The sequence below is a fragment of the Phaethon aethereus genome, assembly GCF_964289735.1.
Source record: "Phaethon aethereus genome assembly, chromosome: 1".
Taxonomy (NCBI): domain Eukaryota; kingdom Metazoa; phylum Chordata; class Aves; order Phaethontiformes; family Phaethontidae; genus Phaethon; species Phaethon aethereus.
In genome coordinates, this window is record NC_138575.1 from 80882113 (window position 1) to 80899976 (window position 17864).

Consider the following 17864-nt stretch of genomic DNA (forward strand, 5'->3'; position numbering starts at 1 on the left):
TAGCCAAATACTAACTCCTGAAAAATAATGTTAGAAACATTTTAGAGACAGCAGAGGTGGCTGCTATCATTTTCTCTAAGAAAAGGGAACAACAGAGCCCCCCAAAAAACTTGCAGGGAATTAGTGACGGAGACAGCACTGCAACCTACATTTTGTAACTGGAGGTAACCTGCTGTTCAGCCATGAGCCTCTTTCTCTTTTGGAAAGTAGTGAGCATTTTCCAATCACTTTTTTCTGTACCGCAAAAACATGCATGATATCGCAATTTGCCACCCCTAATATGCATTATATAGTGAAGCTGGAGGAACACCTTTCCCTCCAAAAACTACTTTGTGCTCAATCTAAAAGAATTTTTAAAAACAAAGCCTACCATCTTTGCAGGTCTTTCCATTCTCAAGAAGTTTCACACCAGTGGGACATGCACACTGATAAGAGGGCTTGGTGGGAGACATCAAACACAAGTGGGAGCAGCCACCATTATTAGTTCCACATGGATTTGTAGCTGTTAAACATAAATCACACAGATTAATGCTTATGATAACGAATGACCTCATCTCATGTGTAAAGACATACACGGCATTGAGCGGTAGAATCAGTGGCAGCAACACAGATTAAAGAAGGAAACGATAAACACAGAGCAAGGAAAAATTAATTCCAAGTGTTGAGTAGTGGGGTATTTATGGTACCAAAATGCATGGATGTTGCACATTTCCTTTCTTGGGGAAGTAGCACTTAGCTCTAAACAAGAGCCTTGTTTCAAGTCTGCCCTTCTCATTTTCACAAACCATTCAACATGTCAGTGCTGAATGTATAGTAGGTTGTATACATAAAAACAAAATGCAAACACAGTAAATTAACACAATGGCACAGAGCTAGTCTTGCTTAGTATCATCTGCCAAATTAACACTACTTTCCATTCAGGAACTACTATTTGGAAAAAATAAAAACACCATGTTGCCTAAAGTTATGGCACATGAAACAGAAAAAGGAATACGACAACAGGATGAATGTGGCAGGCAGAAAATAAGCAAGAGATTTTTTTTGCACTTAAAAAAACAATGTAGAGAATATTTGGTTTCTCTTTGGGTGTTTTCCCAATCTCTGCATTGGAAAAATTGCATCATGACGCGAATGAAGCCACCCACTGCCATACAGAAAGACTAATTAAGATTTTTGCAAATCAGTTCCAACTTGCTGTTAAAAAAAGAAAGCAAGACAGCTTACCATTTGGCTGCCTCTTTTGGCTGAAAGCATGGATATCCATGGGAGAGAAGATGTTGGAATGTATTTCACGCAGGTCCTCCCCGGAGTACTTGCTGCAGGCCAAGATCGAATGCGTGTTCCAGTCAGTCCAGTACAACGTGTCCCCAAACAGCGTCAAGGCAAAAGGATGTGGAAGGGAGCCTTTAACCACTGCTTGCCTAATAGAGTACAGGGCAGAAAATGAATGCTCAAACATAATTCATGGTACAGCTTTGCTTGAACATAGCTTTTCTGAAAACAAGTTTTACAGTGCAAGTACTGTTGACCAAAACTTTCTATTTATTTATGGGGAACAAATATAGTGCACTCAGTTCGGGGCATGATATGGGGGAACAACTCAGGAGTCCTATTTCCAGGCTACCTACTGATGCCGAGATGGACAAGAGATGCCAACTGAAATCCTTACTTAGGTCTGTGGCTATTTCTTAGCACCCTTTTAACACTCAATACCTCTGGGGCTCTGTGTCACGATGCACAAGTGGGGAGAATGACAGCTGATTTTAGGCAAGTCTGACTGCTACCTGCTGATTTATGATGTTCATCATTTTCAGCCTCAGCAGACTTCAAACCGAAACAGCATTTGCTCAATTAGCAGTCCATCCATCTCTTCCAGTTTCGTTCTTTTGAACGAAAATATTCTAATGGCAAATAGTTTCACTATAAATCCTTAAAGTTACTTTTCATGATTCATTATTATGATGATTGTTAAGCCATTGTTTTTTATTATAAGCAGTGCCATAAAACAGAGTTCTACTGATCTTCTGCCATGGTAGTGGTATCATTTCTGAGCAAACTGGGTCACCGCCTGTCTCTAGGTTCATAAACAAAATTAAAGAGTACACCCATATATTTTATGTATATATACAAACACATGCTCATTAGCCATCACAAAAATGCAGCACAAACATTACTGAAGACAGTTTTTCCAGGTTCTTGTGATGTAGAAACTAATTATCTGTACCCAAGTTCCTCAGAACTGGAATTAAGTAGCTCAATTCTTACAGGTATTTTATTCAGAATCATAGAAAAATTTAGGAAGGAGAAGACGCTGGAAGTCATCTGGACCAACACCCTGCTCAAAGCAGGGCCACACAAGTACCATTAACACAAGCGCTTCTTCCCACCTCCTTTTTTCTTAACTGCGTGAGTGCACATGTGTTCCCATGTATGCAAGCTCCCACTGAACAGGGGAGATTGTCATCTCTCTCCCTGACTAAAAGTGTAAGGGATTGACACACAGCTCTACTAGTCCTTCAAGGAGAGGGTACACTATGAACACCAGCCTCCTGGTTCTCCATCTCGCAGGGAAGAGAGTCATTATCTATATATTTACTGAGAAAACACCCCCACGCTGTATGCATCACTTTTGCAAAGAGGTTGGTAACTGAAGTGGTTTAGTAGAGGACAAAAAATACTTTTATTTTCCAACTATTTTCTGTTAAAATGTAACAGAAGAGCATATTAAAGCAAGAAACTTGAAGGCGTCTTCTGCAAATGATTCTGAGTACAAAGAGACTGCAGTCGTTACCGCTCTTTCACCTTAGCTTCTGGAAAAAGATGCATTATCTTTAAAGCTTCTATTTTTTTCTGCTCCTGAGAAAAACACATATATTCCCTTACTTGTCACTCCAGTGTTCTACACTAAACAAAATTTTCTATTTCTTGATATTTTGCACTCAAAAGTAGGACATACTATCTTTTCTTTTTTATCTCTGTCTGGAGTCAGGTATGTATTTGCTTCTAATTAAATGCACCAACTAAGCATCTTAGAAAAGAGTAACGTAATATAATTTACAGCTGAAACCTACCAGCCAAACAGTGAAGCCAGAACGACACAACACGCTCCCATACCAAGAATAAAGGCATTCTAATTCTGTAAATGTTTTTACCAACCCCACCCCCAAACCCTAAACGCCTTCAGATTTGAATAATTTTAGTTTATAGCAGGCTTGGAGGCTATGTAAGTCTTTATGACAAATTTATGACATTTGTCATATAGGACAGAAGCAATAAAAGTCCAAAGCTCTCACTATGAGCAAACCTGCACCAAAGACAGCATTCCCATGCACAAAGGAAGCCACATCTTTCTGAAGCATTTGGACTATCTTGCAATTCACTTTTTAAAAAAATCAGAGGATTTTAGAATGCTATAAGTACCCACCATTCACGGTGGGAATAAATCTGTGAGGACAACAGGCGCTGTTAGACGTGCCCAACTTGCGGATGACCATCTATTCATATCACAATGCATAAGGTGAACTGTGACCCTTATTTAAACCAGCCTGGAGAGATTCAGGAGCACTTCATTTGACTGCACTGTCAGCCACAGCCTTGAAGCGATTACTTTTAAACTTGTCTAATTTTTCTCAGCAGATACAAGGTACCGTCACATGAAAATGGCTTTGGGCCCAAACGCAACAGCGTGTATTTCTTGCATCTCATTAAGATGAGTATTACCAGTAACACGTGCTCCATATCCCTTGTTTCCAGCAAGCCGTTACAAGGTGATAGCTCACTCCCCATCAGCAAAACCAGCAGGGCTTTTTTCCTCCCTCCAAACGGAGGCAGGGCTGGCTGAACGGCAGCCACACAATGGGCGTCAGTGCAGAAGCGGCAGCTGAGCTGCGCTCAGGAAGCCTTCACGGCCTAACGAGGAAAGGGGGAAAGGGCTGGAAAGCCAAGGTGCTAAAAAACAGGAAAAGGAAGGCGAGAGGGAGCAAGAAATGTCCTTCTGACGGCTGCCGCAAAGCAGTGACGCTTTAGCATGATGGAACTGCAGAGCTCTGGTTTTGGCGGGTGACTGTCAGGTGGTCCTGACTTCTGCCTCGATCAATTACTACATGCACCCGGGTGAATGAAGGGGACCAGAACGACGCCTGCAGTGCTCAGCGGCTGCGCACCGCTGACATAGGGTGTTTCACAAGCCCCCAGGCAGGGTCGGGGAGCAGCCAGCTCTCCGCGTTTCTGGCCTCGCTCATGAAGCTGTGGACCTGGCTGCCAGGTACGGTGCTGCAGGCGTAATGGGACTGACACGACACGACAGCTCGCTGGTGGCAGCTACCTTCAGCCTCTGCATTACCAGCCCAGGCTTGACTGGAACAAGCGATACGACAGCCATAAGCACTACATCCCATTATCCTTCACTACGCTCTTCAGTTCCTTCAAACTGCTGTACTCGTGTCGCTAGTCTCGTTAAAAAGAGACACGAGAGATTACGAGAAAGTGAGAGATGAGGATAAGGAGTAATGTTATTCCTTCAGGAGACATCTCTAGGGCTTCAGCAACATGCAAATTGGCTACATATTAGACGGCACTAAGCACACACTAACTTTAATCATCTTCCCTGCGCCAGGCATAAGAATCACACAAATTTTCCTTAAAAATCTTGATGGCGATTGACATTTAGAACATCACCATCTCTACGCTGTTTAGTTGGCTGGGAAGGAAATGCAGAAGAGAACAGCAGAGAATGAAGGTGAGAAGAGAAAGAGAGAGAAAACAAGCAGTTTCCACAGAAATTAAATTCCATCTGTGCTATGTATCACAATTTCCTAAATACAACTATTTATAGTATCATCATAATAATCAGAAATGCAATTACAATAAAAAGAGTTTTCTACTGCCTGAAGAAAACATAGATCCAATTTAAATACATTCACCTTTGTTCTATTCTTATGCTGTTAAAGAGGCCTGTGAAATACTTCGTGACAATAAAGAAAAAGGAAACAAATAATAAACAAGTTAAAGCCTGTTTATTAAAGCCCCCCCCAAAGGGGCTACTGAACTCTGAAATGGAATACATACATGAAAATTCATAGACAATCTATCCAGTTTTATACTAACAATGACAAAAAAGCTCCTGCTTGAGGAAAATATGCATTTCAGATGAAAACTAAACTGCTTAAAATAAAATTTAAGAGTAAAATGACCCAAGAAGATCAACTTTAAATTCATAGCCTTTATCACAACCAGGATTTCCTCAGTCTGCCTTTACTTCTTTTTCAACTAAAGCTAGCATTCAAATCCAAAGCTAGATTATAACTATGAAATTGAAGAATTCTTCACACCAAAAGACAGACACCAATCGTCAGAATAATAATTTTTTCATAGAATTTTAACAGATAGTGTTTTATATCTGAACAAAATATCATTTCTCCATAACAATAAACAAGCAAACACTTTCCATTAACCAACTCCCTTCTATTCTGGCTGCATTACAATTCTCTAATTTCAAAAACTGATCAGAACACTGGCAGAAAACCCAGGGTACTTTAGACATCCTGGCCTGTACCTCTGTAAACCATTAACACGGCAGCTTCACAGTTAGCATAACTCCTTTCAGGTGAGCTCTGAGGCTGCCTGTGCTCAATCTCCAGGGCAGGGTGCAAGAATTTTCACATTTATGCTTCCATCCATTTCTCCAGTGTCCCTCTGGAAGACCCCATACCTATTACCAACTCCTATGCAATCAGACAGAGTGAAAAAAATCTACTGTTGTATCAGTCTTTGCAATCCCATTTCAAATACAACTGTGAAAACTGGGAAAAAAAGAAGGTAATTAATTTTAATACTATATTCTCAATGCTAAAGGGTGAATATAAGAGATAAAACTGTATTAATGGTCTCTCTTATGCTTTTAAACTCCACATATCCAAAATACGAAGGTTAAGTAAAGACATATGATGAAAATGAAGGTTTAAATCAACCAGCCAGTGAGAGCCTGTGCACATACGCAATTCAGTGATCCAGCCTGAGGATACAGCAGCGCCTGGATGAGAGACCCTGCTGAGCAGCTCTGGGCAGGCTCATAGCAGTAACCTTTTCCATCAGTGGGACAAGGTCTGTAGTGGGGTGTACATCCACAGCCTGAGCCAGGGACGGTCAATCACCATCTCAAAACGGTTGTTCAGAAAGCACAGAAATGCCCGATGTTTGCTTGATCAGTTCTACTGACCTAAGATGCCTTAATTTCATAAAGTCCATCCAACTCTCCAACAGTACAGTGACACAATTACACAAGAAATGTAAATGGACTTACATTAAGTATACATACATTTACCACTGCATTTATTACCCAAGGATCTCTGTTTCCATAACCTGAAGAATGAATGCAAGGACCTGCTTTTTAGGTATCATAGATCATTGGTCTGGGGAAATAAAGAAGGATCAAATATTTTTAGTGTAGGTATACTTCCATCTTGCTTGCAAATTAATTTGGAACAGCCTATTTCTGCCTGCAAAATGAAGAAATTCATTAATGAGATACAATATGCCATCCCCATAATTAGCAGCCAAGAAAATTAGAGTCTTAAGCAGCAAAAAACTGGGACAAGAGCATAAAATGGAGTGGACATTTAAGTTTCCATTTGAAGCCCACACTCATGTGCTAATGATACTAAAATGAACAGGTGCTGTGTTTGTGCTGTTTGTTCTGAAAAAGTGTACAACACTACCCTTTTCTGCTGCATTTTCTAATACAAACTTCATTCAGGAGGGATACACATCCTTGCTAACATCTGGATATGTGTTGGACATTAAATTTCTAATAAGAAAAAATGATATTTAACATTTCTTTCCCAGGGAATACCTCCATGTGGCCAGACTGGCACCTTTCTTGGGATCTCTTCTTGGTCTTTTTATTCCTATCATGAAAAAAACCCTATTCTGATGTGACCAAAGAAATACTGACATTATAATTACCAACAAACATAAGAAGCAGGAACTTGTTTTTATACTGATGAATTCTAGCCATTAGAAGTGCAGCGAGGCACTGTAGTGAAGCATGATATTATGCCTTAGTAGCCATATCATCATACATGCTGCCAAAATTTACCACATTGGCATCTAATGACAATACAATATGAAGAGCTGGTAATTCATAACATCTAGAGGTAAAAGCTTTCTGACTAGTCTTCACACTGTTGAAAAAGTCTTTACAGGATGCTCGTATCTGCATTTACTGAATTTTTAGTTATCTTCCTTGTTATGCCATACCAGATCCATTTTCAGTTAAAAAATACCTGGGGGCTATACTCTTTATCAGGCATTTCTTTTTTTTTTTTTCCCCATGGTGTAAGAAAAACAAAACAGAAAGCTGTTATGCTGCAATTACCATCACATCTTCCTTCATGAAGGATTAAAAATGTAAGGACCCATCTTCTGAACCTTGCTTTTAGTGCTCATCATGTTAAAGAAAGCATATAACAGGCAGGCTTGCATGAACCAAATTATAAAGTTTTACACAAGAAGTTTCGCTCCATCTACAGATTACTTAATGTCTGAGCATTCAAGAAATCGCAAGAATTGCACAGCTTCAACTTGTGACAATTGGAAATATTAGGAAGTGGCCAAAGCACTTACAGCACGAATCCTGCACACCATCAGAGGAATCGGGATGAAAGACCAACAGACAACTGTATAACACCACATGGAGAATGCCACAAGGAGGGCAGGTAACTCTAGTTCCCTCAGCAGCTTACAAGGTATCCTCTCCTGCCATCCTAACAAAAATATCTGCAGAGCAAACTTGGAAAACTAAGCTGGATTTTTACCATGAATGCTTGTTCAAATATTCCTATCGGAATACAAGCCTGGTTCTAATTACCTGAGAGAGTAAACACGAAACATGACTTGTGGGATACAATACTGTCTTTTAAAATCAAAGTATTTTCTCTTTTGCCACTTTGTTAAGCTACGATTGCCACGTTTCCAGAAAGTATATGTAACAAACAACAAACAGGTCTAGCAATGACATTTCAAGTCCCACCTTCAAGGAAATTCTGAAGCAGCCCATCAGAAGTAAAACCATGGTGGAGAAATGAAGTCATTCTGCAGGTAAACACCGTCATGACAGGCAGTGTAGATGAAAGGCCTCCGGCAAGTGGGGAAGAGACTGGGAAGCTGGTGTGAGGAGGAGGTGAGGGAGTTTAGAAGGAAGGTGCACCAGTAGATCCACTGGCTGCAGAGTGGTCTATGTGCTTCCTCACTGAAGTTGCTCCTCCTTTGCTTTCAGCAGGGCTGTGATCCTGAACTAATTCTCCAGCTGCCATCTCAGGTCTTGGAAGCAGCACCGATGAGCTGCCCTGTTGATCCACCTGGGCTAATCGCCCTGTACTATGTATTTTTATTTAAAGTCCAGAAATACGCAGAGATTTGTGACCTAGTGACTCTAGCTATATACACAATGTATGTGTATCACACACAGTCAACTACAGATGTTTCGAAGCTCCACCTTTCCAGCATTTTATTTCAGAAGTACCTTGGGGAAGAACCAAGAAATTCACCCTAGCTCTGTGTCCAAATAATCTAATTAATTCTGCTTATGCAGGCTTCTCTAGCAGTTTTAATTAGGGCACTATTCGTCTTCTGCAGTGGCCTGTAATGAGTTGATGAGGTATTAAAACAGGGTTTTCACCACAGACTGGTTCCTCTTCACTGCTTGAGGGTATTAAGCATTTTTATCTCACAGAAATACATACCAAACGCAGTATTTTATACCTTGCACACATTGTCATATGTTGTACACATTAGATGCAAATAATGAAAAAGAAACTCTTCTAAATGCAGGGACATGTTATTTTTAATGTTTCATCAAATCTGCAACTAATCATCTGGCAGACAGACATGAGCTGATGCTTGAAAACAGAAACTAGAAAAATCAATGCTCAATTGCAAACTTAAGACATTCACCTCCTTGCAAGAGCTTCCCAGCTTTCTGACAGTTGCTGAAAGTATGTTTTCTTACAGTGGCCTCAAAACCCATCTCATTAGCACAAACACTTCCTGGGGGACCTTGTAAGTGCATTTCCCTTCAGCCAGTAACGTGTTAACTTATTAATTAGAACTGCTGCTGCAGGGTAAAGGAAGAGAAAATTAATTCAAGAGCTGCCTTAGCAGGCCAACCTATCTCGGGTACTCTACTCACAGGAGAGCTGTCTGCAATTCAGTTTTGTTTAATTAGTCCCACAAAAAGCAACTGTTCGCTCTGATAAGAGCGGGGCGAGAGCTGCAAAAAACAAACCCATTTCTTCTATGCACCAATTTAATTTTTTAATTATTACATTCTGACATGAAAAACTGTTCATTCCTTTCTCTTGCTGGCAAACCAAGGGCATTAGTCATCAACTTCTGTGCTCTTCCTCTTTATTCTAATGAGGCCACTACTGGAGTAGCTAGGGCTAATAAGTCCCAGGGCTAGCAGGTAACGAATGACACATCATCCCCGTAAAATTTACTGTAGAGGTTTTCTCATGAATTTATGACTCTGTCACATATTTGCTGAGTGCCACTGCCAGTGCTGTCACGCTGCTTACTAGTCTTGATGCAGAAGCTCACTGACTCCAAAGGGAGCCTATCTAGGTCCTGTCCGAAGAGGTGGCAAAAAAAAAAAAAAAAAATCAAGGCCTCCTTTGTTTCTCCCCCTGCATATTCCTCCCACCTGCCTACCATACTCTTCCACTATCCAGACCCCTGCAAGCAAGAAGCAAAGCATCCATGCATATCAATGTCCTTCTCTGACACATAAATCTTTAAATTTTAATTCTTGCGTAGAGATGTGATAGTCAGACTACAGGAATAAAAAGAAAAAAAAAGACACTATGGATTTCTTACAGATTTAGAAATTTGCTAAGAATACTTCCCTTCCACTCATTCCAAATTTCAGACCATTGAGGTCTGAACCTCAATACTTTTAATTCTGTCAGTAACATTAATTAAAATCTTTTCCTATTTACACTGTATTCTCTCTCACCATCTGAACCACAAAAGCAGTTTTCTTGGAACTGTTTGAAATTCTTTTTTGATATAAAGATGTTAGTTCCTGCTAACTATTTCTCACTTCCCCCAAAGCAATTAAAACTCATGTCATCCTGCTTTACAGGAAGATTTTACAATCACATTTATCTGCTATCGACTCTTTACCACCTCACATTATGCAACACTAAAAAACTTGGGACAGATAAAATCTTTACGCATCTGCTTCCTTTGCTATGTTACCAAAACTATTCAAATCTAGAACATCATATTTTTATGAACCTATATGTCTTTCAATAACTCAACTGCCTTTTTCATTACTTCAATAGCTCCAGCTTTCGGAAGCGTACTTTCCCAAACATGTTGATAGTAGATAAAGCACCAGAGAAACTGGTAACACTTCACAGCGATTAAAAAAAAAAAAAAAAAATTTTCCATTTTAATCAAGAGAAATTCAGATAGCAACAAAAAAATTAAACTTACTTACTAAATATAAAATAGCAGTTAGAAGAATGATCTAAATATCAAGAACAAATCACTAAAAGTAGCAGTTGCTAAATAAGCCCAAAAGTCTGTTTTAAGTTAGATTATGCACTCTATGATAATGATCTTGACCTCCCCCATTCCTAACTCTTAAGGAAAATAACTCTGGAAGACCCTCTTAAAAGGGGATTTTGAAAGGTGATGGTGGAAAAAAGTTGGCCTAATCACACTATGTCATCTTTTCACACGGAAGCAAGGCCGTTTGATCAGTCTGAGTGTATCTGTGCAGTATCCATCTCCTCCAACTCCATACCCAATGTATCTTGTATCTCTTGGCCAAGCATTCGGAAAAGCAGGGATCAGAAAAAGATTTTTATTTTTACTTTTTACATGTTTTCCTTAACAAATGGATGGCCGTGAAGATAGCAGAGACCCTATACCCCTCTGTATTTGACCCACCTGACAAGAGAGGCAGCTCAAATAAGCTGCCCAGGAACACTGTAGGGCTGCCAGACCCAGCAAGAGTGCATGGGGACAGAGACAGGAGCAAGGGACAATGCTGGGTGTAGGCATACAAGGAGCCGTGGGTGCATTTGAGGGCTGGCAAGAAGGAGGGAGAAAAAAGCAGGGGGGGAGTGTGTGCACAGGGCATAGGAACATACAGAGAGAAGCCAGAGGGACTGCTGTGGGGTGGAGGGATAAGTAGAAATCCTTCTAAACACAGATGTTATTAGTTCTCCCGCTCACAGAAAAATCTAGGTTGTTTTTTTTTCTTTTTCTGGGCATGGAGATAGCTAGGAGAAAAGATTGAAGGCTTTGTGGGGTTTTGGGTTTGGGGTTTTTTTCCACTTAAAAGGAAGATCTCAGGGGTTTTGTTTTGTCTGCAGAATTAGAAATTGTCTTTTCTTTTTTAGTATTAGAAAATCAGTTATTGAAAAATTATGAATAAAATAATTAAGAGCCAAAATACATAATTATAGCTGTAAAATATCATCCTGAGAAAGGTGAATTTGCTGAATAACTGAAAGATAGTATTTAACAAAAAAGAATCACTTCATACAGCCCCAGAGGATCTTTCTTCTTAAAACAGGCAGAGACTCAGAGGTCATAACAGAGAAAAAAAAAAACAACAAACCAAAAACCATAAACTCCCATTGTAGAACAGCTTAACTTCTGCAATTCTTTCCTTTTTTTTAACTCCCTTCCTGATGATGTAATTGCAAAGAACAAAAAACAAAACAAAAATGCCTGGGTACAGATGTTGACTATTTTCTGAATCTTCAGAACTTTCTCACATGCCTAGGGAAAAACAGGTGCTGTTAGAAGTGGTGTGCGCTTCTGAGTGCTTAAGGGAAGTCATAGGCGCTTTTCTCTCTTCGGATTTCCCTTTCTCCCCCTCAAATAGTAATATATTAGCATACTGCCATGAAATGTTTCTGATACATTTCAGTATCACTTTAAAAAACAAAACCAACAGCTTTAAAGTATTAGACTAATTATTTTGTTTTTAATGAATATGTAAGAAAAAAATTAGTAGATCTAAAAATCAAAATTACTTGTCTATACAGGTCTTTATTACAGGTTTCACCAATTCCAAAGAATTTACTCTGGAATGAGGTAACTGGTGGGACCCAGGTGACTTCACTTATATGTCATGAAACACAGTTGTTAGATACAACTCTCTACAGAAAGTTGGTTAAGCCCCACACACCAAGAAAGATCGGCACATTCACAGCTTCATCTCTAAAACAAACCACTTTCAGGCTAGCCAAAGGCAGCCCAGAGAATAAACACCATAAAATACCAAAACCAAGTATATTTCCAATGCTGCCCAACAGACCACCAGTAAGGGAAAAACTGCAAAAGAAGTCTGTAGCAAAAAAAGATCAAAAATGTAGTAGTGCCAGCAGGAAACACCAAAGTAGCTCTGGAGCCAGAAAGGACTGGAGACACTAGGTAAGACAGGGAGGTTTGTGCTCCGTGGGAAAAAAGTAGATATAGATTGTATGGTGGTGTTGGTTTTTGATCGGTGGACACTTTTCAAGTGATTAACATTTCAAAAACCATGTCTACATCCTGCATCGTTTTCCAGGAGGTGCTATCGAAAGCAGTACCGTTTAACGCAGCGCCCGATACGCGCTCTCTACCTAGAAGGGTACCAGTCAGACTGCAGTACTGTGTTGCTATACTAAGGTAGTCCTTTCCCTCTCATTTAAATAGGAGAGCACAAAAAGGGATGACTTAAGAATGAAACGAGCCACCAAATTATCCTGCTGGACAAAGACACTGAAGAGCATTTTAGGTGTGACCATCTCTGTAGTTATTTTAGAGTAGTACTTTCTTCTCACTGGCCTTATTTTTTGGAGGGTGGGGTTGTTTTGGTTTTCCTTGTTTCTGTCATTCCTACAGCAACTGTGGGCATTTCATGTTTGTGTGAGAAATCCACATTTGGACTGCAATTTTTCAGGTGTCAAGTTGTCACATTGAGCCCCATGTGTGATTGCTTTCAGCTGAGATGACTGTTACACATCTGGTTTCACGATCTATTCTTATCGCAGGAGATATAAAACACTATAAATAATTTTTAACAGAGAAGGAGATTTTTTAGGATATACCAGTTAACTAGCAGTAATTAAAAAAACCCACAAGTTATTATTGTACATGACAATTCCTATCCCTTTCTCTCTATTACTTGAAAACTTATGTGACAGCCTTCCTTTTTAAAATAAAGTATCACTATGAAATATTTCTCTCTTTTTTGGTACTATTAAGTTTTCTTTCTTGTGAAATAAAGAGTAAACGAAGGACTACTTTAATAGATACCCATATCTCCATGTTTTGAATTAACAAAGCTAGTTATAATATTTATACCAAATGACACAAATTTAAAACTTCATCCAACTCCTGTTACTTTCAATAAACAAACACCATTACAAAAATACTGCATGATCTTTTGGTCTCTTAACAGGCAGAATTGAAGAGGACAATGACATAATCTTTCAAATCAGTGTTAACAAGAAACTGCGGAGTTCAAAATAAATACCACAAAAAGACAGTGGATACGTTTCATGTGTGTTCCTATGTTCCTACTCCAAGTCCACAGAAAACACCTATCTTGTCAATACAACTGATTTCCTTATGCTAGAATAACATTTGTGGTGAAAGAAGGGACAAGTCCCTAAAAGGTCAGAATGAAGAGCATAAGAAAGGCTATTTCATGCCTAGATAAACCAGCTGAAGCATCACAAAAATTTGCAAAGGATAACCTCAAAAAATCTCTATAGGATACCTTGAGCACAAGCTAACTGGTTCATTTGTGTATGCAAACAGTACTTGTCAAAGCTATCTCATTTAACAAAGAGGGTCATTGCAAAATTAGAAATAAATGCATATATACAAAGTACCAGTTATACCCTTAATTAAGAAGTAGCCATGACTGGATCAAAAAAAATTACATCATCACTATAAAACTGTTAGAGGAAAACAGTCATTATAGTATAGTTCTCTGTAAAGACTGTTTTCCACTGATTTCCCAACTCCTAGGGATCAATGAAACTGAAATACTATTATATGATGATCCATTTTTTGAGATTATTTTCTGCATTTCTGAGTACCACAGCAACAGAGCACAGAAGACCTATTGAAAAGGGACAACTTTGCTATATAGTCTTACACAATTAAGAATAGGATTCAAGAATTTCTTTATGGGACTGGTTCTGAGAAAAGACTTAGTCAGACTTACAGGACACCCCAAAGAGGAGCACACATTCAACTTCACAGTGCTGGAAAGCGGAGGATGGGGAAAGATAAAAGTTTCTGATAGCACTAGTTTTGAGAGTGCTAACATGACAATTCCCTGCAACAGAGCTTATGATGCTGCTTAAGCAACATCATCTACGAAAAGCACAGCATTATATAGATCATACAAAAACTTCTTACCTATGACTTCCATCCAGATTTGATTTGTGGATGAAATTCAGTTTAGCATCTGCCCAGTAAAGTTTCTGTTCCTCATAATCCAACGTCAATCCATTTGGCCAATATATGTCCGTGTTGACTATAATGGAGCGGCTTGAACCATCCATCCCAGCACGTTCTATCTTTGGCACTTCTCCCCAGTCTGTCCAATACATGAACCTGTAATTATTTTTAAAAAGAGAAAAGACAAAAAAGAAAGCAATCATGTATAAATCTACAACTGGAACATTGGATACAACTTTCAGTAAAGGCAAAGGCGCTCTCTATGCTATAGAGACAGTGCCTGTGGAGCTCTGTTCTACTGGGTGAGGTACACAGGTCCTGTGAAACACAACAGAACAAAAGTTACTTTACCAAAAGCTGAAGAAAAACAACTTAAGACAAACCCACAGACTATTTCACATTATACCATATGCCTCTTTCTTTCCTTAGGTCAAGCGAGACAGTTGGGGATATCCAACGGATATTGACAATAATCTCAGAATTCAACATTGAACAGCAAAGACAGATATTAGACTATCATAGAAGTACAACAGCCTTTTTAACATGCTTCAGAGCACTGGGGGGAAATAGAAAAAGGAGGTGTGTGGACTTATAGTGGACATAGCAGTTGCATGTGAGGCAGTGAAGTGGATTTCATGAAAGACCAATTAATGTCCTTTTTTTCCAGGGAAATTCAGAGTCAAGTAGCTAAGTCAACATGTTTAGAAGCACAGTTTGCACCCAGTGATGGGGCAAAACGCTGCATAAAATCTTTTAAGACTCGGGGAGCAAGTAAATTTTACAACATGTTAGCATATACTGGTACATGTTTAAACATTATCTAGCAAATAGTGGGGGAAGGGAAGTTACCTAGTTGCATTTAAGACTCGTGAAGCAAGAGAAACCACTTTATTATGGCTGGAGACTAGCGAGGGATAAGCATATCTGTCCTTTTTCTGCAGGTGGTAGAAAATGGATTTACTTTTGTGGGCTGTTAACAGAATGCATAACTAAACAGTAGTAACATATAATATAAACAGATCAGACAAAGCATGTCCACGGCACTTGCTCTGTTTTGTTGTTGCAGCTGGGACAGACAATAAGACTACTGTCCTAAACTGCTTCTCAAAACCTCACGACATCTGCCAGCATACCTGCTTGTATCTGTGCTCCCTAACCTGGCTCAGTCAAAACAATCCAGATTAGAAAAGATCTGAAGCCTTTAAACTAACCCAGATCATCACACAACCACAGTATGTCACTATATGGTGCCCACATGTGAAGCGGCGTGGCCACCCATCCTTGAAAGAAAAACAAATGTGTAACACATTTAAGAAGCATTTGCAGATGAAGTTATTCTTGGCAAAGAATTATTTTTTTAATTTTAAAAAGTCAGGAAATTCCATGTCATATTTTCCCCCTTAATTCATGTCTACAGCATGTTTGTTTTAATGCACAGCTATATCTGCAGACAGAAATGCAGCTGATTAACACAAATATTGCCCTATTCGATCCCAAGTGAGCATTCTTGACAGAGCAACGTGCCTGTCTTAAACACGGAGCGCAAATATCTGAAGAAAACATGTGAGATTTCTGTAGGCATGAACAAGTGCTGCAGAGAAACTGGTTTTCCATCAGGAAGAAGAAAAAAATAAGTAATTTTCAGATAGGTAGCACAGTAGCAATTCACCTCGTCAAGCCATGCAATAACAGAACTATATACTCGGGAAAAAGAAAAGTTTTAAAAAGTCAGGCAGCATTACACCAGCAAGCATGTGTGAGAAAGAAGAGAGAAAAATAGAGATTTATTTAAACTTCTTTAAAAAGACCCTTCTTTGCCCCGGCTGCAAAGTTCTAGTCTTCCAAATACTTCATCAAGGTTAATAGGTTGCAAGGCTCTGGCCACCCTGCTAGACTGATTTTTCAGGCTGAAACAGCTCATTAGTCATTGTACAGCCTCATCTGCTTTCCTGTCTCCCTCTCACCTCTCATGCATGCTGCAATTACTCAAGCAAAAACAGGTAAGGGAACTTGGGTAACAAAGAAAAGCCTTCCCGGACTTCACAAAACCAGCCCTGTTTCATTTGTCAGAGGAGCACACATGCACACAGAGCCGACTTTAAGATGCAGTAACATTTCCAATCAGCTCCAGTGACCTCTGCTCTGTTTCTCCAGTAGTCTTTTTTCCGCTATCACCTGTTTGTTTTCCTCCACCTTGCTTGAAAGCCTACGGGTTTTCATGTCTCCATTAAAATGCTTTCAAACCAGCCATGCTCCAGCCGATGGCATCAAGGGCTGTGCTTCACTTGGGAAGCCAGGGCTTTTCATCACTGCAAAAGCAAATGCAGGTTATAGCTTGATGACCATTTCTTTCGGTAACAGTTGCTTTTAAGCAACTTCTTGCAGATCATTGTTTCCAGTACAGGGCTTATAGGGCCATGGAGGAAACCGGATTCAAGGAACAGGTCTGGGCTAAAAATCAGTCATCAGTCCGAATGCATTCCAGCGCACAGCTCCATGAACACTTCCACTTGCACGCAAGGTGCAAGTTTCTATGCTGCCTCAACCAGCACAGGTGCCAGCAAGAGTCACTTTCTTACTCAGAAAGTGCACTTAGGCCCTTTTCTGCAACAGCTGAGCAAGTACAGGGTATAGGCACCAGTTGTAGGAGCAGGAAGAAATGCCCGTCATCACCATGCTGGCTAGCAACCAAGGGAGGGTTGGGAGAGATGGATGGACATGACTATAAATTCCAATTACTGCAGAGATCTCTCTACAGATTTTTCTAGAGAGATCTCAGATCCCTCTTCCAGGTAATAGCAAACTGTTCACATATGTGTGCTGACTCCTCCTTTCTGGAAGGCTTACAGATTCTTGTTTCATTATATAACGGTTGGCGAGTAATCCATACGGAGACCATACAGAAAAGAAAGATGTTACAACATACATACTTACTGAACGATGGTATGCCAGCAATACAGACAAGGTAAGTGTCTTTCTCCCTCCTCTCCAAACACATTTAATTATTTCCATTAACAAAAATAAAACAAAACAAATACACCAAAAATCCCAGCCACTACCAAAGCCCACAGGATAGAGCAAAATATTAACTGGGAAGTAATGTCTTGTGCTAAGCTGTGGCATTCAGATACCACCAGACGACTACTGTTCTGTTTGCCTCTCTTCTCACCTAGTTATACGTTGCTATAAAATTTAAATCCAGGAATCAAGATCTTAATTCTAGCTCAGAAGAGGAGAAAATGAAAATTTAAAATCTATACTACCCTTTGAATTTTAAGGAAAAAACCTGTAGGTATGGAGCATGTTTAGTGTACAGTGGTACTGGCACAGAATGCGGCTCCATGCTGGGCAATCCCAAATCCATAAGATCCAGAGGGCAATATACA

General features: G+C 39.7%; 1 protein-coding gene across 5 annotated transcripts in view; it reads right to left on the reverse strand.

Annotated features, from left to right (window-relative positions):
- LRP6 (LDL receptor related protein 6) overlaps positions 1-17864 on the reverse strand; it is a gene marked incomplete at both ends in the record, with an annotated part of 124299 nt that overhangs the window by 55932 nt on the left and 50503 nt on the right. For 4 of the 5 annotated variants that reach the window (XM_082014246.1, XM_082014245.1, XM_082014243.1 and 1 more), the window contains 3 exons: positions 371-502; positions 1225-1421; positions 14437-14634. In XM_082014246.1, coding sequence (XP_081870372.1) covers positions 371-502; positions 1225-1421; positions 14437-14634 — 527 coding nt within the window. The remainder of the gene's footprint in view (positions 1-370; positions 503-1224; positions 1422-14436; positions 14635-17864) is intronic. The other variant, XM_082014244.1, reaches the window with a different exon arrangement.